Genomic DNA, 27,572 nt, shown 5'->3' with positions numbered 1-27,572 from the left:
TATCATAGATGTAATTAAAATGAAAACATTAACTTCATTTATGTACTGACCCATTCAATACATTAGGATACTATTAAAAATAATATTCTTAATACTCTAACAGTGTTTTCCATAATTTAAGGAACTTTATCATTAAGTGAAACACATTATACATATTAATTACACACAGGTTGATGCTACAGAGCCTTCATTTCTACTAATTAGGATGATTTTCTGCTTACAGCTAATGAAAACATGATATTTAAAATTAAAATGCTTCATATCAGTCAAAATTTCTTAATAAGAAAGATGGCATCAAAGACAGAATATGTTGAATTCATTTCTTTGCTGTCATTCGTTTTACTCTCATCCAGGTGTTTGTTTACCTGAAGCGCAACGCCTCCATTGTCGACACAACCACTTCGGAGCCTCACTACTGGCTGGTGCAGGAGCCGCCTGATTCGCCTTTCGAGAGGCGCCAGTACACGTTCAACACCGCCGAGGACGTGGAGAGCTTCTGGTTCGACCTGATGTGTGTTTGCCTCAATACGCCACTGGGTACATGGATACACCGACACATAAAATGCTAATTCAGTGCCTAAGACAATGTAAAGTAAAACAGTTGTTATTTGAAGATCTGACTAATTTTGAGCTTTTCTTCTTATGAAGGGGTGGTTCGTAGCAAGAGAAACAACCCGGACGATGATTCGGCGCCTCCTTTTGTGCACGATCACAACATGATTGCTGGAATGAGTTACCTGCTAAAGTAAGCAGTATATTACGTCTTCATGTATTAGGAAAAAAAAAAAACTGTTTAGAAAACAAATTGCTCATTTTTGTAGAAGTCTTTCTGTAAACACTTCTAAATCAAAAGAGTCTAATTTGGTAAAAAAAAAAAAGACACATATATCCTCATTGGCAAATTAATATATTCTTAATTAGCCTCTCCAAATTGCCCCTAGGTGTGAGTGTGTGTGTGTGTGCATGGTTGTTTGTCCTGCACCAACACCAGCACCCCTCCCAACCCCACTAAGGGACAAGGATGTAAAGAAAATGGATGGATATGAGTTACTACAACATTTCATTTCTCTTTGGGATGAATAAAGTATTTTTGAATGTTGAAGTTTTGAATTTATATATGCATACAATTTCAGGACCTTTTGAAATTTTATGCAGTTTCCAAGCTTTCGAACTTTCGTCTCACTGAGCAGTGCAGTGGAAAATGTTAAGGTTACTATGATTATTAACTGAATCAATGCATAACAGTAGTATGATTCTTGTGTGATGCTTGAGCTCTTGAAAAAGGCTCCTGAAGCAGTTTCTCTGGCCTTAGCTTTACAGTGAAGTCATTGAATTGCTTCTTTATCTCTCATGGCTCCCCTAGTAAAAGAAGACGTGTTTGCTGCCTGGTATCTGTTCTGTAACCAAGTAGATTATCAAACTATGTGAATGGAATAAAGCCCTCCCTATAAAAGCAAAAGCTGTGTTCTGCTCCAGGCTCTTTCTCCTGACTGCGATCAGTGAGCAGAGACTTCGAACGATGTAGAGACTTTGAATATATACCAATTTAAATATAAGTATATATACTGCTCAAAAAAATAAAGGGAACATTTCATTTTAATTTTGTGTGTGGCTACAAATCCAGGCCTCCATTGGTTAATAAATTTGATTTCCATTGATTTTTGTGTGATTTTGTTGTCAGCACATTCAACTTTGTACAGAACAAAGTATTCAATGAGAATATTTCATTCATTCAGATCTAGGATGTGTTATTTGAGTGTTCCCTTTATTTTTTTGAGCAGTGTATATTCTCTCCCTGGTTCTTTGGGTCTTGAAACAGTTTCCCTCACTCTTTGTTGAAGGAAACTATTAAACAACAGCATCTCTCCACTCAGCTCCTCCAGACTAGTCGGCAGCAATTATAAAACACCTGGCAGAACTGAACATCTGCTGAGCTCATGATAGTAGCCACTTCCCAGTGAAACACTGATAAAAATGTTGTTAAAGAGCTAATAGAGGAGACATGTGATAACTTCCTGAATGGAGAGTTTCAGAAAAAATTGAAGTTTTTAAAGAGATGGAGGCCCAGTTAATTATAATAAAATCAAATTTGATATATATGTATAGCATTTTTATAACAACTGAAAGTAATGCTACCCCTATAACTTTTCAGTTAGATTCTAAATTATGACCTTCCACCTCTGTGGTTTATTTTAATAGTTTGGACAGTTCGTTGCTTGGGGGAGGACTTTGTATGTGCTTGAATTCAGTGTGCGTACGTGTTTGGAAACGAGCCGTCTCTCTCAGCCTGTTTGTCCTTGTTTTTGTGCAGTTATGGGAGCAGATTAATGAGGTCCAGGGTGGGAGGAGTTGTTTTGAGTGTTGTGTATCTTGTTGCTGCAGTGAGGCTGCACAGGGCCGCCGCCAGTAATCATCTCAGCTGTTTTACAGAATCTTCGGAGGCTCTTCCTGTTGGCCTCAGTGCGGCTGCTGTGTCACACTCTCAGTAACAGATAAAATAATGTAACGTTACATAGAAACTCGCATCTGTTTGTAGTCAAATTTTTTAGATTGTGAATTAAATCAGCTGTAATAATCAGTACCTTTCATTTCTCCCATTCTTGCTCCCTTAGAGGTAGCTATGAAGTGTGTGACGACGGCTCCATACCGGGAGACGGCAGAGGAGCAGCAGGTCTGGACTCTGAACTCTTCAGTCATCTGAAACGCAACTGGCTGTGGACATGCCACCTACTCACCTCTAAGCCGGTAACATAAACATTAGAATCACAGTCTAAAATTGCAACAGTATGTTGATGTAAGACTTTTATTGACTGTTATTATTATGGTTTCCAGAGGCCAAGTATTTCAGAGGGACCAGATTCCAAACTGAGGCTGAAGAGCCTGCTGAGTAGAAATTCCCTCAGGATGACTCTTCAAGCTGGTGAGTTTGTTGAAGGGCTTTTGTCCGTCACTTGTATCAAAACCTGGTGAGTTCTTGTGAAGCTGCCGTAGTATCATGTTGTTCCTGAACTTAACATGATGTTTGTAATGACAGGAAAAAGCCTCGCACCTTGTTATTTGACCAACAAGCGGCCTCTGATTGCAGAAAACGTCGAGGTATGACTGCGTGTTAGCTTCCGGTTTTTATAATATTCACTTGACGTAACTACATAATCAAACAAATTTAAGTTATGGTTTTTATATCCACTTGCTGATTAAAAATATGATTGATTTCTCTGTAAACAGATGGGGATAGAGTCGGTTTTAAGAAACAAGCTGGTGGTTGGAGGAAAGGGACAGACAAGGAAGAGGAAGAAAACACAAGCGGTCAAGGCCCCACGCAGGAAGAAAAAAGGTATTGTGTTGTTTACCATAGAACATGGTTCAGATGTGCTTGAAATTGTTTGTTAAAGAGTTGAAAGGTGTAATTTTGTGAAATTATCAGGATGTTTTCTTAAGATGTTGTAAAAATTCACAAGATCTGTTCAATGAAATCATCTAATATCCAGACTTTAAAAGTTTAAAATGCTTTTCTTTACTTTTATTTAGTAAATTTATACATTTTTGTATTTGTTCGTTCAGTGGAACTGAACATCTACTGAGCTCATTATAGGAGCTACTTCTCAGTGAAACACTGGTAAAAAAACTGTCAAAGGGTTAACAGGGGAGCCATGTTTTGGTAACTTTCTATGGGCAGAGTTACAGAAAGAACAGGAGTTTTTAAAGAGACAGAGGCCCAATTTAAAGACGTTAAATTGCAAATTCAAATTCTTCTACATTATATTTAATATGTAGCATTTTTATAACAACTGAAGGTAATAGTTATTTCATTGCTCTATAAAATGGTGCTATGTGCCTGGAAAAAACATAATACCGCCCTGTTAAAAACAAAAATGTGGGCTTAATTAAAAGTATGTTTAATAGCTGCTTAAAGGTTGTTGTTTGCTAAAGATACTTTTAATTTGACAAGCGAGACTCGGCGTTACATATGTTCTAATTTAATCTATCATATTTGGGATTTAATGCACTGAACATGGGTTACTATGCAAGCAATTTTTTTTTTTATACCTTTAACGGTCTTAAATTTTAAATTGAGCTTACTGAAACCAAAAATGAACAAAAAGTAAATACCTGAATTTCCACTGTTCTGTGTGCATTTGTTGTATAGAACCTAGAAAACGCACTCGAGCCCATGACGCGACTGACCACCAGGCTCTGAAGAGAATGACCAGACACCGAGTCTACTGGTCCGTTCAGGAGGACTCGGTCATGATGCTCTGCTCCGTGGCATCACACCTGCTCAACAGCAAGGTACAAATACACATCTGTTAGACATCAGACTCTTTTGATCATTTTTTTACTGTTTTTTTTTCTATAATCAACCTCCTGAAAGACGCTTTTCTTTCTTTCTTGTTTTGCAGATAAAAAGGCCGTTTGTGCCATTCTGTGTCGTAAGAGATCTTCTCCACGCAGAGTTCGACATATCGAAAGATAAAACATCTGTCGCTGTTGGACGTCGCACAAGATACATCCTAAAAAATCCTCAAACACTCCTGAACTACAGGTGGGGCTAGAGAGCACATGTTAGACTGAACTTTTTCAATGAAATCCCTCAAGGCGTTTTAATGAGCTGTTTGTCTCAGGATCTGTTTGGCTGAGGTGCATCAGGACAAAGCTTTGATGAGCCTGTTGGAGAAGAACAAACCTGCTGACCCGGATCAGGCAGACGTGCGTTAATCTGTTTCTGTTTTCTTAACCGTTTCATGTTGACGGTAGGGAATGTGGATTCATGCTTGCTCGTTGTGTTTTAGGACTGCGCCGAAGTCTTCTCGGAGTACGTGCGGCTGCTGAGACAGAAGTTCAGCACCGTCATGTGTGATCGCAACCTGGTCATACCTGACTCTCAAGAGCAGATCTTCACACGGTAAGAATAGATCAGGGGGTGTCCAAAGTGAGGTGCATGGGCCATTTTTGGTCATTGAAATAATTTTTGTTTGGTCCCCAACAACAAGTCAAGAAAGACAAAAATTTGTCCAGCAAAATAAAAAAACAATGGCTGACCCACAAAATGTCAAAATTGTTTGAAGCCCTTTTTTATGGTTTGGATCTTTAATGATGTACAGATTTAAATTTTTTTAAGTTTATTGTTGAGCAGATAAAACTAAAATTTAAAAAATCGCAAGTAACAAATTTGTAAAATATTTTGACTCCCGAAGGCAAAACGTTTGGCCACCACTAGCATAGAAGATTTTTCTGTGTTTGTCTTTAAAACAGATCAAGGTTACCATATGCATAATGTTTCGTTTGCAGATTTAAAGTTTCTGCGATAGACAGTGGAAAATATGTCCCATCCAAAGACATCATCAACTGGTAAGGATTTTTATGGATGTCTTCAAGATGTAAAGCATTTTGAACTACCGTGTTGCTGAATTGTGCAGTGCAATTAAACTTGATTGAATGTTTCTTCTGTTTTTTTGGTTTTGGTGCCTATCATGGTTTGTTTGTGTTTCTTCCTCACAGCAAAGAAGACATCCATGCTATCGTCTTACACAATCTGATCCAGAGCTCTCTGTCTATGACCAATGGTCAGATGAAGTCTTTCAGATCATTTCAGGTGACAACAACATGCCATTTAGTTTGAATAAATGTAAAATGCAATAGGACATTATTTAAGCCTCTCTTGTTGCGAGGTGTTTATTTATTGTGAATTTTATGTTCAGACTTGCATCTGTTGGTCTTCTGTCATCATTTTACAACAAAAAAGGAGTATTATTATGTAATATTGACTATTTGAGCTTTACATTACATTATGTTATAATATTATTCCCTCATCAAAACCATACCTGGAGTGTTGCTTTGATTCTTTCATGCATGTTTGAGAAATCCTTTATCTCCCATGGCAACCATTCAGCTGTGTAAAACATTTGTAGAAACTGATCTACTGCTCAGTGAAGCACTGGTAAAAATGTTAAGGGGTTAATAGAGGAGCCATGTTGTGATGACTTCCTGAAGGCGGAGTTTCAGAAAGTTGGAGTTTTTAAAGAGACAGAGGCCCAATTTCAAGGTGTTAAATTATCAAGTAAAATTTCTTTTTAAGTCATATTTGATGCAGCATCTCATCACTGCTGATTTTAACTGTTACTTGATTGTGCTACAAAATGGCTCCGTATGCCTGGGAAATGCGTCATACTGCCCCTTTAAAATATTTTGATTGAGTCTTGTGACCAAATTCATAACATAAAATTATGAATTCTTACATTTCTGCCAAATAAAGTTTTATTTTTCGTGTTTTAGACTTTCCACACATACAGTAAGTATAACCAGGAGCTGCTCTGTCGAGTGTTCGTCCAGTGCAAGAAGAGGCGTATGTTCAATCGCCGTCGCATCAGTAAGACGCTCGAGCCCAAGAAGAACCGAGGCCTGCCCATGCTGCCCATGTCCTTCCAGATGTCCCAGACCTACTACAGGTCAGCGTTCTTATGTCCTGTACTAAGTGATTTACAATTTTTAAATTTCAGGTTTAGACATGAAAATACAGTTAAAAATTCACGTTTTCTGGTATTAGACATGTATAAATAAATAACAGAACATAGCAGTTTGCCGGTGCCGGTACAAACCTCCAACTCTTAATAATCAGATTTGAGAACACAAAGCTCTGTATTATTTCTGCCATCTTGTAAGTCTCAGATAAAATTTAAACCCTTTTTGTAGTGAGTTATGCAAACAGCTGCTTCATTGGCTGGAGTTGTGCTCAAAGTTGATGCTGCTTTTCTGTTTTGTGTTGTAAGTTTTTGATAAACAGAGCCAAGTTTGCCTAAAGTGCCATTTATTTTCAATTAGGGATGCACTATATATTGACATTAACAATATCGACCAAAGTTGCTAGTTTTTTTTTGTTGCATATTGGAATCGATCTCACAAGTAAAAATGTTCCGATTCCCGATATTAATATGTCTTTCAGAGGAGTTTATGCATGTGACAAAATGTATGCTTATATAAATGTATTTGTGTTTTTCAGTTACAGATATCAGCCCAAATTTGAATGTATATCTTAGAGTGACCTGAAATTAATAAAAGATTGATATCCGGTGTTTGATGGAAATTAACAGCTTAAGCAAATTAACAGCTCAAACAAATAATTTGACTGTATTTTGTTGCCTGGCAGGCATTTCGTGTGGCGCTTTCCATTTTCCCTGTGCACCGACTCCTTCTGCTTCTTGAGGAATTTAATAACCAGAGGGCCAGGGGTCGACAGGCCTGCCACCTCTTTCTATCACGAACCTGAAAACAGGTCACAAACCGGCGAGGAGGTGTGCGTCAGGAAAACGTCAGAAAAGGCCAAGCACAACTCTGAAACGGAGCCACAGATGCAAACAGCTGGAGCCGAATCCACAGTCAAAGTAGACAACAACCAAAGTCTAACGCGGGAAGAGGGGAAATCCCGGGAATCAGAAGAGAAACTTGAGAACACAGAGGAGAAGATCCAATCAGATGAACAGAAAGATCCATCTGGAGATGATGATGCTTCCTCGAGCAGAGAGCAGATGGATGAGTCACCGGATCCTCCAGACCTATCAGATATGCTGCTGTTCCCTCTGAGCTCTCCAGGGGGCGCCTGCTTGGTCTCCCTCAGCTTGATGACTCTGGGATGGCTGAGCGTCCATGTGTCCATCCCCAAGCAAATCGTAGTGGTGGACAGCAGCCTGGTGGACAATGAGGTGGTCAAGAGGTGAGTTCCTGTTTGAATGAAACTGGTGTCTGATCAAAGAAGTTTCCGGTTTTTTTTTTTCTTTTCAAAGTTTTGAAAGAAGTTTATTTTGGGATAGACAAATCAAAAATACCGTATTTTCCGCACTATAAGGCGCACCAGATTATAAGGTGCACCTTCAATGAATGGTCTATTTTAAAACTTTTTTCATATATAAGGTGCACCGCATTATAAGGCGCATAGAATAGACGCTACAGTAGAGGGTGGAGGTACGTTATGCATCCACTAGATGAAGCTGCACTACAGGGAATATCAACAAAACAATCCGACTCCGATCGGCAAGGAGAGCCTTCCGCGACTGGGCCGGGGCGTGGCCGGACGATGGTCACCCTTCTCCGTTCGCGCACAGCATGTTGGTGGAGAACGTGGCGCTAAATGACCTGCAGGCGACCTGATTCTAGACGGTCGGTAGGTAGATGGTCAGTCAAACTTTATTAACAAACCAGCATTCTGACAACTATCCCAGCATGCACCGCGCGCTTCTTCTTCTACGGGGAAAATGAAGTCGGCGGCTGCTTACCTTAGTTGCAAGACCTGTTGTGGCTCAATACTGGTCCATATATAAGGCGCACCGGATTATAAGGTGCACTGCCGGCTTTTGAGGAATTTGAAGGTTTTTAGGTGCGCCTTATAGTGCGGAAAATACGGTAGGTTACATAAACCCTTTTTGTGCGTTAATATTGCTGTAATTTGGTGCTATTGAAGTTGCAAAGCCAACATGAAGAAAAAGCAAAAGATTAAAAAGTATGACTTATTGATTTCCAGCATGGCTGCTTTGGAAGAAGATGATGATGACGACGATGACGATGGCGATGAGTGTGTTGGAAGAAAAAAGCTCCAAGTGAGCGCTCACCAAGCGTCACACACCAACTACTTGTTGATGCGGGGCTACTGCTCTCCAGGGATTGGTAAAACTTTGTGTTATTATTTTTACTTTTCACTTTTATTTCCGCTGTGTTCACTGAAAATTGTCATTCTATTGATGGTATTTAGTTTTTGTTTTTTTTTTAAAACGTGCTTTTTTTCTTATGCAACAGTGGCTTTTTTGTTCTATGAAAAAACAGAGAAAAAATTCAACTTCAATAAATATATTTTTTTTGTTTTAGTTAAGTTGCGCAATCTTAACATGAATGACAACATTGTGGTGGAGTCGTGCATCCTGAAGCTCAGTCTGCGAGACGTTCCAGCTCACCACCTCTTTAGTGAACAGAGTAGGTACCAGAGGATTCAAAACTTTCACAAGTAAGTTTTCTGAGCTGTAAAATCAAGATTTTTCTTGTTATTTCTAGTTGCTCCGCCCTTGGAGTTGACTAAATCTGGCCCCTCGCTGCTGCCTCCCATCCTCACCCGCATCATCCTGTCGCCGTCCTACTCTCCGCCCACTGCAGAGGAGTGTGACGAGCGCTTGGTTCGGGACAGATGGTACAGCGCCCAGGATATTGAGGCGTGCGCTCGGCTCAGGAGGAGTTTAGACGAAGCCGGTGAAAAGGGGTTGGATGAACGGGATCTCCACGTTTCTCATCTCCACCTGCAGGAGGCGCGGTCTGGACGCACGAGGAGCCTGCAGCAGTACCTGACGGTAAACGTACAGAGCTAATTGTTGCCTATTGGCTGCTAACTTTTCACTTTCGCTTCACAAGTTAATGAAAGTGGCGCAAATAGAATAGAGATGCACCAAGATGATATGTGGAAATAAAATCATATACAAATATTTTCTGATCTACTACAGCGTTTACATTAAAAAGTGCAACATTGCTGGGTAACTCAGTGATTAGGTTTTTTGTTTTTTTAGTAGCATTCTTTATTTAAGAATATTATTATGAACCCAACATATACGCATCTGCATATATATACATGCACATACGTAATACAACAAAAAAGAAAAAAGGATTAGTGTCTCAGTAAACATTTAAAATCCATTTCAGTAATTGACATTTCTCAGACAGGTCCTCATGGGCTCACATGTTTCTCTCATAAAAAAAGAGAGAAACATACATATATTTAATGGACACACCGCAATAGCGAAATAGTGTTTTTTTTTTTTTTTTTTTTACATTAACAGAATATCAACAAAGATTTGTGCACATTTGTATTGGAGATGCAACTGGTGTGATTTTTGTGGATGGGAAGTTGTAAAAATCTGTGATCCTATGGAGTGAAGTAGATGTCTCTGATAGACGCTTTTCTGCTTCAGGATCTGCAGGAAGAAGGCCAGGTGGTCCGAGTCGGGAGCCAGAGCGTCCGCTGGGTCCTCATGGAGCACGCCGAGCCGTGGCTCCTGACTGTAAACTGCAAACAAATGTCTCAGCCTCACGAGAACGCCAACAGGCGTCCCCACCTGACAAGTCAGTACAACTTCCCCTTCGCACGCAAGAGGTGCATTAAAGCAATGCAGCTGGAGGCTGAGGGACCGCCTGCAAAAAAACCTGCATCAGGCAAAGAGAAGCAAACGGACGGAGATACCAGGGCTGATGGACCTGGGAAATTTGATGCAGACGATGGAACAGGGAAACTTGATGCAGACGATGGAACTGGGAAACTTGATGCAGACGATGGAACTGGGAAACTTGATGCAGACGATGGAACAGGGAAACCCAATGAAGCCGAACAGCAGAAAGAGCGGACAGATGATGGAAGCGGAGATAAAACACTGATTTTAGAAACGGGGAAAGAAGTGCTGACGCAGCCTGAACAAGAAGGAGAGGAGAAGATGGAAACCGAGCAAGAACAAGCCAGACCAGGGAGGATCAGAAAATGCAGGGAAAGTAGTGAAAAATTGGAAGAGGCTGTAGAATCACCATCAGTCGATACCGAGTGAGTTTCCCCTGCAGCGAGCTTTGTCCACTCTTCCCAGATCCCGTTATTCACTTTGTTCTACCGCCGATCTCTCGTCCACGCAGGGAGAACTTGAGCTTCATCAGTCGGCCGTGGCGCTTCATCGACGGAAAGGTGAACCGGCCGGTGTGTAAGGCAATCCTGGAGGCGGTTCTGTACCACATCATGTCTCAGCCGGGCCTCACTCAGCAGACGCTGCTGGAACATTACAAAGACGCCCTGCAGCCTGTGACTGTGCTGGACATCGTGCAGGTAAACGGAAATTCACTCACAACAGGCAGCAGGTTTTACTTTCTCTGCTGGAAATGATGTTTGTTGCAGTTTAGTTGTCTTGGTTCCTGCAGGAGAACGGGCTTTGCACTGCCTTCTCCGAAGAGAGGATGCATGCTGATGCTGCATTTCTGAGAAAATAGCTTTTTTAGGGGGGGTGGGGGGGGCTGTCATTTACATTTTTATTTTTAGTTTTTGTCCATCATAAATAAAATTGAGTGCAATTGGAAATAAAAGTGAAATTAGATAATTACAAAAAGTCAGGTCTGATATTTTGGACAAATTCAACCTTTTTGACTAATGGCGTTCAAAAAACTGCCCATTGTGACTCTGAAAAGATAGTTTAAAAAAAATCAAGGAGTTCATAAAGGCTTTAATTTTATAGTTTAAATATTAAACTGCTGTTGGTCTAAAAATAAGAGATCGACACACGAGACCTAACTGTGTTATTGTAACAATGGATGGTTTCCTAAAAGGTTTTTAGAATAGAGTAGTTCTTTATTAATCCCAGTGGGGACATTCACTTGTTACAGGAGCACAGTGTGGGATTATAGTTTGTCTTTTATTACAATATGTTGGTGTTAAGGAGGAAATAAATAAGTCTTACCTAAGGTGAAACACTGAGTCAATCAAGAACGAATCAAAATGCATTTTTATTATTATTTTTTATTAAGAAATGAAGCAAAGAATATGAGCAATGATTCCCCTGGCTAGTCCAGGGAAGTGAAGAAAAAATGAAAATACATTTCTTTCAATATCCACCAGCCCTCTTACAAAGAGGAGAGCAAAAGGGAGTATCCCACCCACCAGCTCCAGTTTACTTCACAACTCTGGTATTTGTACTTGCAGACTGTGATCCTGGACGGTTCAAACCCAGTTCAGAAATACCTTTCATTATGTGTTTCCAGTAAGCTGCCTCCAACATGAAGGGTGCTTTATAGATGAAATTGATTGATTGATTGAAATAAAACAAAGTTTGTCCGTAACAGTTGGTTAGGAGGTATTGCAGCTTATATTAATTAACTGACTATTATCTATATGACAGTATCACGGCTCGTCTCTGCTGTTTGGAATATTATGTGCCGACATTCCTGTGCTAGTCAGGACAACCCAATCAGAGATAATGTGGTTCCAGGTTTTGCATCTGGAGCTGCAGAATCTTGGAAATAACAACTCCTTATTAAGAAGTATGACTCATAAAACTGAAACTGTTAAAAGTAACACAAATCATTCGTTATGCAAGCGGACAGAAAACAGTTTGTTTGCAGCTTAAGGTGTGGCTTACATCTATAAAACTGAGGGTAATCAGTATATTTGATTTAAACAGATGCTTTCTGTCTAATCTGACTTTAAGATAATTTAAGCAAAACTAGTACCTACCCAGACTGTCTAATAGCTGCACCTGAAGCAAACGTTGGCTACTGACTGAGAGGCTGGATGCACTTTTCACCTATTTTTTTAAATAAAACATACCATGTTACAGTTTCCTTCCACTTTATAAATCTGCAGTTTGTATTAGTTTATTGCATAAAGAAACAAAAGAAAATTCATCAAAGTCTGAAGTTGACCGTGGCAAAAGAGAAAAAAGTTCAAGCTATACGAGTAAGTTAGCAGTTTACTGTAATTAAAATTAAAGTTATTTTATTTGGCAAGAACTGTATTAAACTCGCACCATTGACGGCCTCTACTGTTTGACAGCTAAGATCTGGTTCTTTGTTTTCCCATCAGGCACTTGTAGAGTTGGGGTGCGTAACGAAGAGAACTTTAGTTAAAGACCCTAAACCTTCGCTGTTCAGCAGTTCTGCGCCGGCCAGCAGGGGGAGCATTGCGACGATAGAGGAACCGGACACCGTATTTTATGAGCCCACCATCAGCTGCTGCCTGCGGCTCTGCAGGGTGCTGCCCAACGAGCGACACTGGAACAACAATCTACCATAAAGCTGCTGGTTCTCCTCGGCTCACACAGTCTAGGAAGACTGTCTTGATTTTTTTTTGTTAATTTGCTCTTTTGTGTTGAGTAAAAAGTTGTAAAACTAATTTCTGTGAATATTTTTTCTCTGTAAAGATATGGTTAACAGCCAGCATTTTGTTTAATTGTATTAATTTAGTTGTATTAATATTATCTTAGTGCTTAATCTATATGTTTAAAAGTCTAAATAAAACTGTTTTTTCTAAAGATATGACCTTGCTTTCTCTTTTGACTCCTTCGTTTTTTGTCCATCTTTCTTTCAGTTTGCCCGTTTATTTCTACATCTGTCTTCCTTCTTTCCTGGTATTCTACTTCCTTTCTTTTAGCTTTGTGTCAGTAGTTGCGTTTCCATGACAGTGTGTGCAAATCTTTCTCTATATTCTAATGTCAGAAAAAACAAACACAATTTCACAATTGCAGTGTTTTCATTAAATAAGAAATAAAATTAAAATCACAGGATTAAATTGGTCTTTAGTCATTAAAAATAAAAAATCTAAACGGTGGCATAAAATATATTCATAACTCGGGTATCGGAGGAAACCTCAGCGTCTTACTCGGGAGTTAGAGCAACACGTCCCTTATACTTAGGAGTGGATACATATGCTGCCTTTTGGGGAAATTGTAGCTGGTGATTTTACAGAAGAGCAACAGAAGCTCTATTGAGCTCTTTCAGACACGTTGGAATCAGGTAACTTTTTATGACCTGTGCGATGCAGCGATACTGAGGGAGCCAGCTGCACATTGCCTAAAAAACGCAAAACAAACCATCATCCTTCTACCACTTCCTGTCATATTCTTCGACGTTTTTGACAGTAGTAATGTCCGGTTGTTGATGGAAATTGGCATGTTTTCATTAAGTGGATTTATTTTCATTATTTAAATTTTATGGTTAATGGAAATGCAGCGTATGTGTACTGCTTTCTTTTCTGTTATCTTAGGTCAGTCTCCTCCCTCCTCTGTTCTTGCTGCTCGGTCAGGAACTGCACACTATTTTTACGTGCAACTTTCTCTTGTTGTCTGCGTGTAAATCTTGAGGGGATTAAAACGTGCTTAAGGAAGTGGTTTATGGCTTTAGGCACAGCACAAAAACACGAGCAATTCCAGTAGCTACAGGAGGACTCTCAGGAAACAGATAAAAATCCCCGGGATGTAAATTGATGAACTGCACCAGATTCTGCTTCAACTTCAATCATCTACTTTTCTCCTTGTGTTTAGAGCGCAGGTTGTCTTAATATGGACCAATGTTGCTCTGGAGTCTGGACTTTAGTCTTATAGACTGGCTGTAGCATGAATTTAAACTCTTTAACGTGATAAAAATGTTCCACACCCTAAAGAAACTCTGCCTGTTACCCCACAGCTTGGTGACAGCTGTTATAAAAATAAATGATCCCTTGAAAAATGCATTTTGTATTTACTCAAGTCATTTTTGTCAACTACCATTTCTTAGAGAACTGAAAATCTCTGGCTAAGGGAGGAAGGAAACACTTTTTTTGTCACAACCGGTCATACGTTTTTGGCAAGTTCCTACATAAAACGGAAAACATTTCTTTTCAGGGGTGAAGTGGACATTTCAAATAGTTTTGGCATAATTTGCTTCACTTTCACAGATGCTTGACGTGTTTAAAACAGAGACAGGATGTGTGCTGAGGAAACTGGCTGAGGTGCCAACATTGTTTCACTCAGTTCAACAAGCATTAAAAAAAAAAAAGGGAGTCGGAAACGGCAGCATTTAGCTCGTGTCCTGTAGAGAAGTTTTTCTTTTCCAGACGAAGCTAAGATGAAGTTCACTGGCTGTTTGGGAATAATGGTTTCCAGTTTGATTCTGTTTGTGGTTTGCTCCTTAACTTTCTTCTCCTGTGTGAGCAGCTGTGGTAAGTAAAGTTTTCTAACTTTTTAGTTCTCCTTGGTCTGTTTATTGTAAGAGAGAGAATATTAAATATACACTGATCTGTTGTCGCTTAAAAAGATTGCATAAGATCAACAATTTAACTTTTTGTTCTCCTTGTTTTCATTTAAAATTATCAGTTTTTAATAGAAAAAATATTCTTGCTTTTTAGAAAAAAATTATTTATGGATTTATCATACTGTTTTTATTAACCTGTCGAAAAACAAGACGAATGTATATTCTTTGTTTTTTTTTTTTGTTCTTTTTGCAAATTTAGTCAGAAATGATGAGTAAATAAGGAATTACAGAAATCCACAATTTAAAGTAAAAAGAATATTAAGATTAAATACAAAGGTTATAGTTACTGAGATGTTTTAATGGTGGATCTGCTGGTTGATTTTGAGTCAGATATTTGTAATATTAAAAGCAACATTAAGTTATCTATACAGCACCTTTAAAGATGCGAAACAGTCAAATGGGAACCGAATAATAAAAATATTAATAAAGAGATTAGCTGTTTTTTTTTAAAGATCTGCTGAATCCATTTTTACTTTTAAGTCTTGTGACATATAACAGTCTGTGAGAATCCTAGTGGTGACATGCAGATGTAAAACATCTGGGATGCATAATCTACATGTATTGTGTTTCTCACAGATTACAGCTGTTCAGATAAACCTGTGATAACTCCATCCAGACTGGTGGTGAAGTTCGGTGATCCAGCCTCTGCTACATGTGTAGCCTGTCAGCAGGCCTGTCTTCCCCTGGATGACAGTGTTATTAGTATGGAAGCTTCTCTTGGAACTCCTGACATAAATGGAACCAAAGTGACCTGGACAGTGGACCGAATGACTGAGTGGGAATTAACTCCAAAGTGCTACTATACTACCTTAGTGCATCAGTGTTGCACTAGCCTGTCTGTTACTGTCTACAGTAAGTTAATTAATGTTGCCAAACATTTTAGAGAGTTATCTTTATCCATTGTTGTTACCATTGAAGTTTTTTATGTCTCGAATTTTCAACATGAATGTTGTTGCTTGATGTTATTAATCGTTACTATTATTTCTATTTTTATTCTCTTCTCCTCTCCAGAACCTCCAGAAACTGTGTCCTTCAGCTTAAACCCCTCTGAACCTCTGACTGAGGGTTCAAAGGTCACCCTACAGTGTGATGTACTGAATGTCGCTCCTGTTGCAAACCTCACTGTGACCTTTTACAGAGGTCAGACGCCTCTGGATGAAGTGAAAAGCAACGATATTACAGAGAAACCAGTTAGTGAGACATTTTCTTTGAGCTACAACACCAGAAAAGAAGATGATGGAGTTCAGTTCTGGTGTGAAGCGAAGCTGGAACTGGGAGCTGAAGGACCACAGCCCCCTCTAGTGGTGAAGTCAGAGGAGGTCAATGCTACAGTTTATTGTAAGTTCAGAGACACACATGAACAACATATATTAAAATTGACTGAAAATGACATTTATTCACTAAATCAAATAACTGACACACATTAGATAATTTTTTTACACAGACTGATGATTTCAGCCTTTGTTATTGTTATTTATAATATTCTACTCACATTTTATGAAAATACATTTAGAATTAGAATTATGTATCAGACTTATATGACTATGACTGTGCATACTCTTTTGTCTTCTCATTACTTTGAAACAACCTTGAAGATTTATTACTTTTCAGGTTTTACGTACATGATTGTTTTTCAAAGGTTTTTGTGAAAGAAACTTTAACAAAACATTTTGAAACTCGTTTTTATAGATAAAGCAACAAAACGGAATTATTATGCGTTTCTTTTCATTTGTTATTTGACTATAACTTAATTTCAAAATCGATTATTGCTATTTGTTCAAAAATGTGTAACAATAAGTGGAAGCGTTTGTCCAGCAGTAAATCTTGGTGTTTTTCTGTGCATTGGTATTTTTTCTCATGTGTTCTGTTGTGTTTGAATTATTCCATTTTGTTTCCTTCTTTGCTGTAAAAACACAGATGGACCTCAGCTGAAGGTTCCAGCTGATCCAGCTCCAATCAGCATCACCAGAGGAGAACCTCTCCATTTGACCTGCTTGGCTGAAGGAAACCCCAAACCTCAGTACAGCTGGACGCTGCCGTCCAACAAAGGCCACCGCAGTGGGACCGATCTGAAAATCGACTCAGATGATGTTCAGGATGGAGGGCAATATGTCTGCACCGTCAGCAACAACGTGAACTCTGTCATTGTTACATTTAACGTAACAGTCCAAGGTGAGTTTCCTCAGGATTAGTTTCTAAAGTTTTTAACATTTCAGAGAAATGAGCCGCATTACTTCTTCCAGTAATATTATTTAGCTTTAACTCACATCACCCCAAGAAGGAAGTTCTTGGGTCTCAGTTCACTGGGAGCCTAAAGGTAATAAATGAATCACCTCAATTCAGCTTTTGCGACATTTTCAGACAGAAGGTATTATTATCTAGTCACCCTCAGTCACTTCACTGTATGATTAAAATAAAGCCTCTGTTTGGAAGTAGAATGGGAAGAATCAAGTGACAGTGGAAATTTCATAAGACAACTTGAAGTTTTTTCATTAAAATCTTTGTCTAAAGTTAAATCCATTTTAATAAACTCTGCAGATATATTAAACATGTTTTTGAGTTTTAATTATGCAGTAAGGATTTACATCAGCCAGAGTAAGGCAAAGGTTTTCTAAATGTTTCCAAGTTGCATGTAAATGACATCAACCAAATAAAATGATGGATGGATTTTATTTCTGGTTTTATTGTTACAATCAACTTGAATTTCCGACAAAATTCAAGATTAAGATTAAGATTAATATCCAAGATGTGATATTCATCATTCTGTTTCTCTATTATTATTCAATGTTTTGTACGTTTTATTGTGTTTAACCACTGCCGCACACTTTTCAACAATTATAGCAACTTCAAACGTCAAAAATGTCCAGCTTCTTCTGGAGACTTCAACTACATCATTTTGTAATTCCAACTTGCATACTGTTTGATATTTCAACTTTTTTTCAAAATTCTGCTCCGCTGAAATGCATTGAAATTGTGAAGAAATCCACAAAATTCAGCAAAAGACTTTGTTCTCTTTGACAGCTTACTTCAACTTAGAAACTCCAATCAACATTTAAAACGAGTCAGGAGATGTTACGCTATCTTCAAATGATTCAGCCAGCTTTTTGATATCTCTTGTATTTTTTATAAAATCACGATTAAGTTTCTAAGCTGATTTCTCTTTTTTCTGTTTGAGAATGTTACCCTTCTTCCCATTTCTTTCCTGTGTTTCTCTTTTCTGCTCTTTTTAGTTCTGTCTCTTTATCTGTCTTCAGCTCCATCTTGTGGTGCATTCATTCAATGCTGAGAACGCTAATGAGTAGATTAGCATTCTCTCTAAACTCACAAAAAGTGGGAAAAGTAAAGAAGTGTACTTAAAGCAAAATTACCTATTCTTTATTATTATTTATGTCCTCTTAATCTGAACTGAGAAATGCAACTAATAGTGTAATATAACTTGTCTATAATAACAATGAATAGAGGCTAATTAACTCTTTATTACGTTCTTGTTTCCCAGCAGATTCGGAGCCAACCGGTGATGCTCCCAGTTGGAAACTTCACAGGTTCATCCTCTGCTTGATGCTTTTAGTCTCTGCTTCTGTTTAAGTCAGAGTTCATTAAGATGCACTGATAAACTGAGATCAATGAAATCAGCAGTTCTGACTTTCAGGATGATCTGTCTGAAGAGATTTCCTTGTATAGTTACATTTTACTTGGCTCAGCTCTTTTTTTTAGATTTCTCCTAATTGTGTTAATATGTTCTGCATTCCTATCCTGTTGCATGGTTTTGCTTTTTAAACTGTTCAATGTGTAAGACAGCACTTTTCTGCCACTTATAATACATTTTCGTATTAGAAGTGATATTAGTGTTCTGATAGCACTACCTGGTTTTTTACAACGTCTCTTTTTATTTCTCTGGCGTAGCTGTCAGTGTTCTAATTTTCTGAGTCTGAATGTTGAGTTTTCATTATCTGTCAGACATAATCATCAAAATAACAAGAAACAAAGGCTTGAAATATTCTTGTAATGTTTCTAAATAAAATATTTTAGCTCCACTTTTTGAGATGACTGACAAGAAGTATTGCACTTTTATGCAAGTTTCTTCAATTTTTTTAGATGCACTTGTAGATCAGGAGGCCAGTTTTAGTTCCATTTAACAAAAACCACTAAGGTTCAAACTCTAAATATCTGCTAATTCTTTCTACTTACCACATTCCTTGACACTTCACTAAACTACAGACATTTCTTTCTGTTGCTGCATTACAAAGGGCTGCACAAACTTTCTGGTGGTCTTGTTTTTCCCTTCATGTCTGCTGACACAGTTTGGTTTCATTTTGAAAATGACAGCTTCCTGATAAACATCCCCAGGAAGTGGATGTGAACGTCTGTCTCTGGGATCTGATGGATCTGCTGATATCTAATACTGCATTCACTTTAATCATCTAATTTTCTTCAGCTTGTTTCTGACTAAAAAAACCCCCATCTGCATAGATTAACCATACTGACTAGATATGAGCTTAATATCTACACATTTCAGATGATATTTCAGATGCTTACAGACTGAGAGCCTGTTAAGCAAAAGCAGGAAATGTCCATTTTTTTCAGGGATAGCAGCAATTTTAAAATAAAGTTGCCCTTAAGGTTTATAAATTAACAACTTTGTGTTAGGAGATGGTCTAATTGAGCAACACTTTCACTTTCACATTCTGGCCTCTTTCACATCGAGGTAAAAAGTCAGAGGCCGGATGTGAGTCCAGGAAGCAGGCTGAGTTCCTGACATTGTCTCACCCATGATGATCAAAGTTTAAAAACGGAGTGAAATATCAACGTTTAGTTTCTGACTCTTAGAGAAGATTTCCTTTCCAGACCTCAATATTTGTTTTTCACAAACTGCTTGGAAAAATGGTTTCCAGTTTTGTTCTGCTTGCGGCCTCCTTCACCACTTTCTTCTGCTGCGTGAGCAGCTGCGGTAAGTAAAGAGTTTTCGTCTTTTGTGTTTTTCTGATGTGAAGCAATTTGAACTTCCTTATTGTCCAAAATAAACTCTCAATGTAGTCAAATTTAGTTATTTTGTCAGCTGCAGCAATCTTTCCTGCTGAAAGCAAAAACAGTGAACCAGGAGTAATTTTAACGTTGAAGAGCTAATGGCAGCAATAGCTCCTTTACTGATATCCTCCATGATGCTCCCGCTGCTAAATTTCACAGCTAGATAGTTTTTAGTCTTTCTTCTTTTCCAAAAGTAATTTTTTGGCCCAAATTTTCAGATTTAGCTTCATCAGACAAAACGACATGTCTACAAAGATTTCTAAAAAGGTTAATTGTAGTAATTTATGTTGCTTTCTGAGCCATACCTTCTTCCTCACTGAGCGTCCTTCCAGCCCATGTTAGCATACGACTTGCTGTGGATAACAACTAGTGTCGGCTGACATCTTTACAAAGTGTTTTTGTTTTTTGTTTTGGGGTTAACATGTTGTCACACCAAAACATGTGACATATATGAACCCGAGGGTGAGTTTGGTGCTGACTTCCATGTTGTTTTTATAAATGCATGCAGTTGAATCTGGGACCTTCAAGAATCTGGAAACTCATAACTTTCTTCATGATATCTTGACTGATTTCTTTTTCTTTTTTTTCTCTTTAATGTCATGTTAGGGGGGGAGTATATCTCAAAGTGTTGTCCTAAAATACATCCACGTGTTCTTTCATGTTACTCAAATGTTGTAACTTAACCTATCAGAAGCTCACAGAGCCATGACATCATCAACTGGGCTGTCCCCACATGATCCCAACAGACTCACTTAAAATTCACAGTGATTAATAAACTACAATAAATCCACTTTTGTGTCACAATTATTTGTTTTCTTTCACCTTTATTTGTTCAGGTTAGCCCCATTAGTTGCATTTCCATGCCAAAGTTGCGCAGAATTTTGTCAATATTCCACTAACGTAAGAAAAACAACACAATTTAGCAATTGTAGTGTTTCCATTAAATAAGAAACACAATTAAAGTCGCACATGAAGATGCTTGTTCACACGATATCATTAAAAAATATCATCCTCCTACCATTTCCTGTCATCACCTTTGTCTTTTCCATAACATCCAGTTGTTGATCACATAATTCATGGGACGCAAAAAAAAAAGTTTCCATTGCAGTTTCTATTTGAAAAACCACCTCATCCTAGCACATAAACTTTTTTTATCAAAATCCCCACCATCTGAGTGAAGTGCGCCCCGTGACAAGATGCCGCACTGAGTGACTGCCCATATCAGAATGAATTCAATCAGTATCTGTGTACCAGATCACTCCACTTTGGAAGTGGAATGGTTCTAATTAGTTAAAAATCAAGATTCATGTTTTTATTAAACAGAAATCTTTATGGCTGCAGGTTATTTCTATACAACATGTTGGTATATGAAGAGAGCTTCTGAAGGTTCTCAGAGAGTCATGGGTGGAGTTGCAGGAAGTTTAACAAAAACCATATCTGTGCTCATCAGCTTCTAAAATGTGAACTTGAATCAAAAATAGCCTTTGATTCCCTCTGAGGAAAATAAAAAGAGGAAGCAGGTCACGTTTGAGTTAAACACATTTTCATTCTGCCTTTGGGTGATGTTGATACCAGTCAACTCATCTTCGCTTAAAACCTAAGAAGATGTTTTCCTCTCGTTTATTTTTGATGTTTTATTTGCTGAATTCTCTGTGTGGCTTCCATGTGTTGGGATGTGGTGAGTTTTTTTATTTATTTATTTTATAAAACTTTACTTATTCATAAGGAGAAATTCCCCCACTAAGACAGCCAAACATGAAAACAAAATTAACAACACTTAAAGTTCTCAATAGTGATATAGCATAGGGAAAACAGAGAAGAGTTATAAAGAGTTTAAAGAAATAAAAACAAAATACATAAGTCCTGTTACTGAATTAGTCAATGAATTAACCCTCCGATATGTATCTGTTTGCAAGAGCACATTGAGTCAGAATGGCTAAACTAGGAAATAAATACTAACAAATAATTTTGGCTTAAAACTACGACTGTCAACATTACCAGGTTCTATCCTGCGGAGGGTTAACTAGTTCAAAGGATGCATTCAACAATGCTGAGTGGTAAATGCCAGTGTAAAGATGAGAGGAGAGTCAGACTGGAGATCTCGGGGGTAAATTTGGCATTAAAAACACACCGCGGTCAGAGCGCGTGCCCAGAATATAGGTTACAAACCTCGATATGGCCGCACCCTTCTTCCTGTCAGGTTAACGTCAGAGGCAAAAAAAAACAAACAAAAAAAAAACAACAAAACAAAACAAACAAACATAAAAACGGCGTAGCATGTAGCTAATTTATTGCAAAGGTGAATTATCCTTCCACCGAAGCACAGTTAGCATTATTACGTTTGAAACAAAATGACTTCTTTTAAAATAGCCTTCATATGAAAATCTGGAAAATGTAGACGTGTGGTTTGAGACAATAAAACATTGTCGTAAATAAATTTTTGAAAACATACATTTTTACATTCCAAGCTTACAAAGTTAAGTATATTGATTCATCATAATTAATCACAGCGCTATAGTAATTAATTTGACAAACTTTTTACAATCAATTGATAGCAATGAGATCGGTGTTGAGATCCTCCTTATAAGATGTATCTCATGTATCCAACAAAAGCTGAAAACTATACAGAATTATTTCACACTAATGAAATAATTCTGAAATATAAACCGTATATGGATTTGTAACAACTACAAAAACACATAAATCAAGCCATCAAGTTATGCTATCATCTTTCACTTTGGTATCAGGGAAACGGCTTTGCAATTTAATTTGATCTGTGATTATGTATTTCTGTTTGTCTGAACAAATGCTTGTAGTTTATCAGAGTAGATATTTTCAGTCAATAATGAAAAGCATACTCTAACCTGCAAAGCATCGAACTCAGAACTGATACAAAAACTGAGATGTACTGTAAATGATCATATCTGTAATTGTTTCATGTTGACTATTATGGCTGATTTTATATTCAATATTTGCTGTTTCTCACAGATTACAGCTGTCCAGATAAACCTGTGATAACTCCATCCAGACTGGTGGTGAAGTTCGGTGATCCAGCCTCTGCTACATGTGTAGCCTGTCAGCAGGCCTGTCTTCCCCTGGATGACAGTGTTATTAGTATGGAAGCTTCTCTTGGAACTCCTGACATAAATGGAACCAAAGTGACCTGGACAGTGGACCGAATGACTGAGTGGGAATTAACTCCAAAGTGCTACTATTCCACCTTAGTGCATCAGTGTTGCACTAGCCTGTCTGTTACTGTCTACAGTAAGTTAATTAATGTTGCCAAACATTTTAGAGAGTTATCTTTATCCATTGTTGTTACCATTGAAGTTTTTTGTCTTGAATTTTCAACATGAATGTTGTTGCTTGATGTTATTAATCGTTACTATTATTTCTATTTTTATTCTCTTCTCCTCTCCAGAACCTCCAGAAACTGTGTCCTTCAGCTTAAACCCCTCTGAACCTCTGACTGAGGGTTCAAAGGTCACCCTACAGTGTGATGTACTGAATGTCGCTCCTGTTGCAAACCTCACTGTGACCTTTTACAGAGGTCAGACGCCTCTGGATGAAGTGAAAAGCAACGATATTACAGAGAAACCAGTTAGTGAGACATTTTCTTTGAGCTACAACACCAGAAAAGAAGATGATGGAGTTCAGTTCTGGTGTGAAGCGAAGCTGGAACTGGGAGCTGAAGGACCACAGCCCCCTCTAGTGGTGAAGTCAGAGGAGGTCAATGCTACAGTTTATTGTAAGTTCAGAGACACATGAACAACATATATTAAAATTGACTGAAAATGACATTTATTCACTAAATCAAATAACTGACACACATTAGATAATTTTTTTACACAGACTGATGATTTCAGCCTTTGTTATTGTTATTTATAATATTCTACTCACATTTTATGAAAATACATTTAAAATTAGAACATTGTATCAGACATAAAAAATATTTACTTCAGAAATGTGAACATAATGAAAAGTATGTTTACTACCTGTTTAAAGGTAGTTATTCTTAACAAGTGCTTTTAATCTAACATGCAAGCCTCATCATCAAAACATTCATAGTCATCAACTAATTTGTTGACTATGACTGTGCATACTCTTTTGTCTTCCCATTACTTGAAACAACCATGAAAAATTTTTCTTTTTCAGTTTTTACATGCATGATTGTCTTTCAAAGTTTTTGTGAACGAAACTTTAACAAAACATTTTGAAACTAGTTTTTATATTTAAACCAACAAAAGTGAATTATGTTTCTTTTTAGTTATTGTAACTTAATTTCAAAATCCATGTTCGCTCTTTGTTCAAAACAAAATCTCCATCAGTACTTTTGATTGTGACTCAGGATGAAATGGAACAGGTTTCTAGACTCTATGGTCTTTAACCAGGTTTTTACTGATATCAGCATCCACCAGTCAGCTCTGATATTCTTGGGTTGTTGATTCTGAACACATTTGTTTTATTTTCTAACTATCCACTTAAGTGCTACAAAGTTAATAGAATTCTGTTAAACTTTTTGCATGTTTATTCCTTAGAACTGGACACTTCATGCCTACATTGCTGGGTGTTCCTGCACCAAAAGTAACTTTTCTGTAAATGACTGTTTTGTTAAGTGTATCCATCTATCCGTCTATTTGAGAAAAGCTCTACTAGCTGCTCTGTCTATTCCTTGTAAACAGCAGAGGAACAAAAAATGGTCAAAGTTGAAGATTCACATAATAAACACATAATTGTTAGTATTTCTAAATGGACATTTCAATCAGTATTTTTTATTGTCTTTGTTGTGTTCAGAAATAAATTTCAGCGACTGTGTATATGTGAGCAGATATTCTGTCAGTAGAGATTATAAGTCAGCAGATGATTTGGTTAAAGATGTCCCTTGAAATGTGTAACATTAAGTGGAAGCGTTTGTCCAGCAGTAAATCTTGGTGTTTTTCTGTGCATTGGTATTTTTTCTCATGTGTTCTGTTGTGTTTGAATTATTCCATTTTGTTTCCTTCTTTGCTGTAAAAACACAGATGGACCTCAGCTGAAGGTTCCAGCTGATCCAGCTCCAATCAGCATCACCAGAGGAGAACCTCTCCATTTGACCTGCTTGGCTGAAGGAAACCCCAAACCTCAGTACAGCTGGACGCTGCCGTCCAACAAAGGCCACCGCAGTGGGACCGATCTGAAAATCGACTCAGATGATGTTCAGGATGGGGGGCAATATGTCTGCACCGTCAGCAACAACGTGAACTCTGTCATTGTTACATTTAACGTAACAGTCCAAGGTGAGTTTCCTCAGGATTAGTTTCTAAAGTTTTTAACATTTCAGAGAAATGAGCCACAGTACTTCTTCCAGTAATATTATTTAGCTTTAACTCACATCACCCCAAGAAGGAAGTTTGACCGTTTGGGTATATTGAATCATTTCTGTTCCCCTTTTCTCTACTTTTCTGCAGAAAACTTCATTCCGTTCATTATAGGTGCTGTAGTAGCTGCTGCAGTTGTGGTTTTGATCGGCTCAGGAATCTTCTACAGTTTTTATTACAAACAGAACAAGATGGGAGAATACCGACCAACAGACGCTTTCTGTTTGGACACAATGCAACACACCAGAGTTTCTCTTTGTTAGTAGATGGGTTCAGTGTTGTGAGAAAGTTACAGGAACTCTTTGTATCTGGAATCTGGAGGTCACACTCAGGCTGGCATGGATTACAGTTATTTCCTCTTGACTATTTGTACTTCGATGGTATTTTTGAATCATCTTTGTTCCTTTTTTCTCTTTGTCTGCAGAAAACCCCCAACCGCACGAAGTAGGTGGTACAGTAGCTGCTGTAGTTCTGCTTTTGATCGCTGTTGCCATTGCAGTTGCCGCTGCAGTCTACATCTTTTACTACAAACCAAGGAAAATGATAGAGAACCAACCATAGAACATTCACCATTAGGACACAATGCGTCACAGAGGGAAAATCTGAAGCTGGAAGACGCTCAGGTCCAGTGACACGGAGTCAGCTTGGTGTTGTTGCAAGTTATTCCATTTCCGATGAAGGACATAAATTCTGCTTCCTGCATGGAAGTGTTAACTTGCTCTTTCTTGAACGGTTGGGTTGCAGTTTTCCGCTGTGTTTGGTTAAAACTCATGTTCCTATTTAGCTCATTTCCTTGCTGCTAATGTTTGTGCATATTAGCTAAGACCATTGTAATGAATATGTTAGAAGTTCTATGAACAATTTAATTCGGACTGTATATTGGTATTATGTCTTATTGGGAAACGTCTTACTTTGTGACTTAGACGTAGGATTTTAAATGATTTCCTCTTCATTTTTGCCACCTTAAAACCTCTGTCTTAAAAATATCTTTCTGTTTCATGTTGATTGGATGATCTAAAACTGTGGTTGCTAAACATTTTATGGTATGTCAGTAAATAATGTATCCAGAATCCTTTGTCGTCTGTTATGCTCTTTTCTGTCTAGCCCTTCTTTATAAGATTAATAGCTGTGTTTCCATTACAAATGAAGGGAAAATTTCGCAACTGCAGTGATTCCATGAAATAAAAATCAGTTTTGCGAAATATATTAATTTTGATACGGCCAAAAAAAAAACAAAAACATTCTCATCTTTGCGCAAAATCTTTTTATCGAGAAACGTGAGATTTTTGTTTAATACTCATGTTTAATGAGTGGAATTGTTTTTTCTGTTTTGACAAATACAATTTTAAAATTATTTTTATAATTCTAATTTGCGCAATTATATGGCCAGTGCTCAGGAGTTACTGATGGCTCATCTGGATTCTGGAAGTAGTCATTCTAAGATATTAAATAAATTACTCTTCCATTCTGTTTCCTCCTGCTCATGTCCAGATTTTTTGACTTGTTAAATCTGTCTTGTACTCTGACTTACTCAGCAAAATGTAAAATTTTGATTAAAACAGGCAGGAACTGAGTGGAGCATGAAGCAATAATAATGCATTCTACTTTATAATGTAATAAACCAACGTGACGCCCTGATGGAAGAGTATAGATGAGACATTTTCTTACAAATCACTTTGATATATTTTGATATATTTTCTGCTCGTTTCTAAGTTCAGAGTTATCAAGGAAACTAACAGTTGTTGATCACTGTGGTTTATTTTTGAACTTGTGACCTTTATGTGAAAAGTCCCTCCCTTTCCCCCCTCTGTTTGTTTCGGCTTCCTCTTGCAGAGAAAACAACAAACCAGCCATCTGTATTTCAATGCAGGTATAATCTAATCTGTCTTACATCATCTTGTTCTGTGTTTAAACTTTAATGTGAGACTAGTTGTAGAGAAAAATGTGAGAGCATTGTTTTCTGTCGACCGCAGCTCTGCTGATAAAGTGTTTGTTAAAACTCTCTGACTTGTTGATCTGCAGGTTTTTGTTTGTGGTGAACAGAACAGATTCAAACCATCAGCCAGACTTTGTATCACTTGGTTTGATTAAATGATTTCTGTTATTTAAAGGTTCTGAGTTATTTTTCTATTATTATTATTGTTATTGACATCTTTGTGTGAAGCTACATAGAATTTGCACTTTTTGTGCTGTGTGAATATTATTAGAGGAGCTGATGAAAATTCAGTTTATTGATCACAAAGTGCAAGTCTTTGTGAAATAAAAAAAAGTATTTTTACTTTTCTCTGCCATTACTAATGACAGAAAGATGATCAAATTCAGAGATTTTTAGTTTGTAGTTTGGACAGCCCCAGATAAAGGCAGGAAAGAATAGATGGGAATGTGTAACTTTTATACACACACACA

General features: G+C 37.7%; 2 protein-coding genes across 8 annotated transcripts in view; both read left to right on the top strand.

Moving 5' to 3' along the window:
* The window catches only part of gtf3c1 (general transcription factor IIIC subunit 1), a 33,570-nt gene extending 20,535 nt beyond the window's left edge, over window positions 1–13,035 (top strand). For both annotated transcript variants that reach the window (XM_015051629.1, XM_015051628.1), the window contains exons 21-40: window positions 354–537; window positions 649–745; window positions 2,613–2,745; window positions 2,833–2,920; window positions 3,035–3,096; window positions 3,226–3,334; window positions 4,148–4,290; window positions 4,401–4,543; window positions 4,623–4,707; window positions 4,791–4,903; window positions 5,290–5,349; window positions 5,500–5,593; window positions 6,274–6,446; window positions 7,145–7,708; window positions 8,513–8,655; window positions 8,854–8,958; window positions 9,037–9,326; window positions 9,942–10,561; window positions 10,648–10,834; window positions 12,581–13,035. In XM_015051629.1, coding sequence (XP_014907115.1) covers window positions 354–537; window positions 649–745; window positions 2,613–2,745; window positions 2,833–2,920; window positions 3,035–3,096; window positions 3,226–3,334; window positions 4,148–4,290; window positions 4,401–4,543; window positions 4,623–4,707; window positions 4,791–4,903; window positions 5,290–5,349; window positions 5,500–5,593; window positions 6,274–6,446; window positions 7,145–7,708; window positions 8,513–8,655; window positions 8,854–8,958; window positions 9,037–9,326; window positions 9,942–10,561; window positions 10,648–10,834; window positions 12,581–12,790 — 3,603 coding nt within the window. In that variant the 3' untranslated portion in view covers window positions 12,791–13,035. The remainder of the gene's footprint in view (window positions 1–353; window positions 538–648; window positions 746–2,612; window positions 2,746–2,832; window positions 2,921–3,034; window positions 3,097–3,225; window positions 3,335–4,147; window positions 4,291–4,400; window positions 4,544–4,622; window positions 4,708–4,790; window positions 4,904–5,289; window positions 5,350–5,499; window positions 5,594–6,273; window positions 6,447–7,144; window positions 7,709–8,512; window positions 8,656–8,853; window positions 8,959–9,036; window positions 9,327–9,941; window positions 10,562–10,647; window positions 10,835–12,580) is intronic.
* A 1,358-nt stretch (window positions 13,036–14,393) lies between these two features.
* LOC106959230 (vascular cell adhesion protein 1-like) lies at window positions 14,394–27,276 on the top strand. 6 transcript variants are annotated; one of them, XM_015051657.1, is made up of 9 exons: window positions 14,394–14,692; window positions 15,361–15,636; window positions 15,796–16,122; window positions 16,702–16,956; window positions 18,284–19,732; window positions 22,798–23,073; window positions 23,231–23,557; window positions 24,831–25,085; window positions 25,257–25,683. In XM_015051657.1, exons 5-9 carry the CDS (start codon window positions 19,666–19,668, stop codon window positions 25,427–25,429), a joined length of 1,098 nt encoding a protein of 365 aa, XP_014907143.1. In that variant the 5' UTR covers window positions 14,394–14,692; window positions 15,361–15,636; window positions 15,796–16,122; window positions 16,702–16,956; window positions 18,284–19,665; the 3' UTR covers window positions 25,430–25,683. The 6 variants fall into 6 exon arrangements, with proteins under 6 accessions (XP_014907143.1, XP_014907145.1, XP_014907142.1 ...); XM_015051659.1 differs by having other exon boundaries at window positions 18,281–19,732; XM_015051656.1 differs by lacking the exons at window positions 15,361–15,636; window positions 15,796–16,122; window positions 16,702–16,956; window positions 18,284–19,732 and having other exon boundaries at window positions 14,395–14,692.
* The last annotated feature ends 296 nt before the right edge of the window (window positions 27,277–27,572 follow it).

The sequence above is a fragment of the Poecilia latipinna genome, unplaced genomic scaffold (assembly GCF_001443285.1).
Source record: "Poecilia latipinna isolate Pla-1442-1.1 unplaced genomic scaffold, P_latipinna-1.0 Scaffold1057, whole genome shotgun sequence".
NCBI classification, from domain to species: Eukaryota; Metazoa; Chordata; class Actinopteri; order Cyprinodontiformes; family Poeciliidae; genus Poecilia; species Poecilia latipinna.
Note: the sequence above shows the minus strand (reverse complement) of the source record. Positions and strands in the feature narration are given on the sequence as shown.

Coding starts and splice junctions, on each gene's coding strand:
- LOC106959230 (XM_015051656.1), top strand. CDS start 14,599: ATGAAGTTCACTGGCTGTTTGGGAATAATGGTTTCCAGTTTGATTCTG. Junction 23,074..23,230: donor CCTGTCTGTTACTGTCTACA/GTAAGTTAATTA, acceptor TCTCCTCTCCAG/AACCTCCAGAAACTGTGTCC. Junction 25,086..25,256: donor ATTTAACGTAACAGTCCAAG/GTGAGTTTCCTC, acceptor ACTTTTCTGCAG/AAAACTTCATTCCGTTCATT.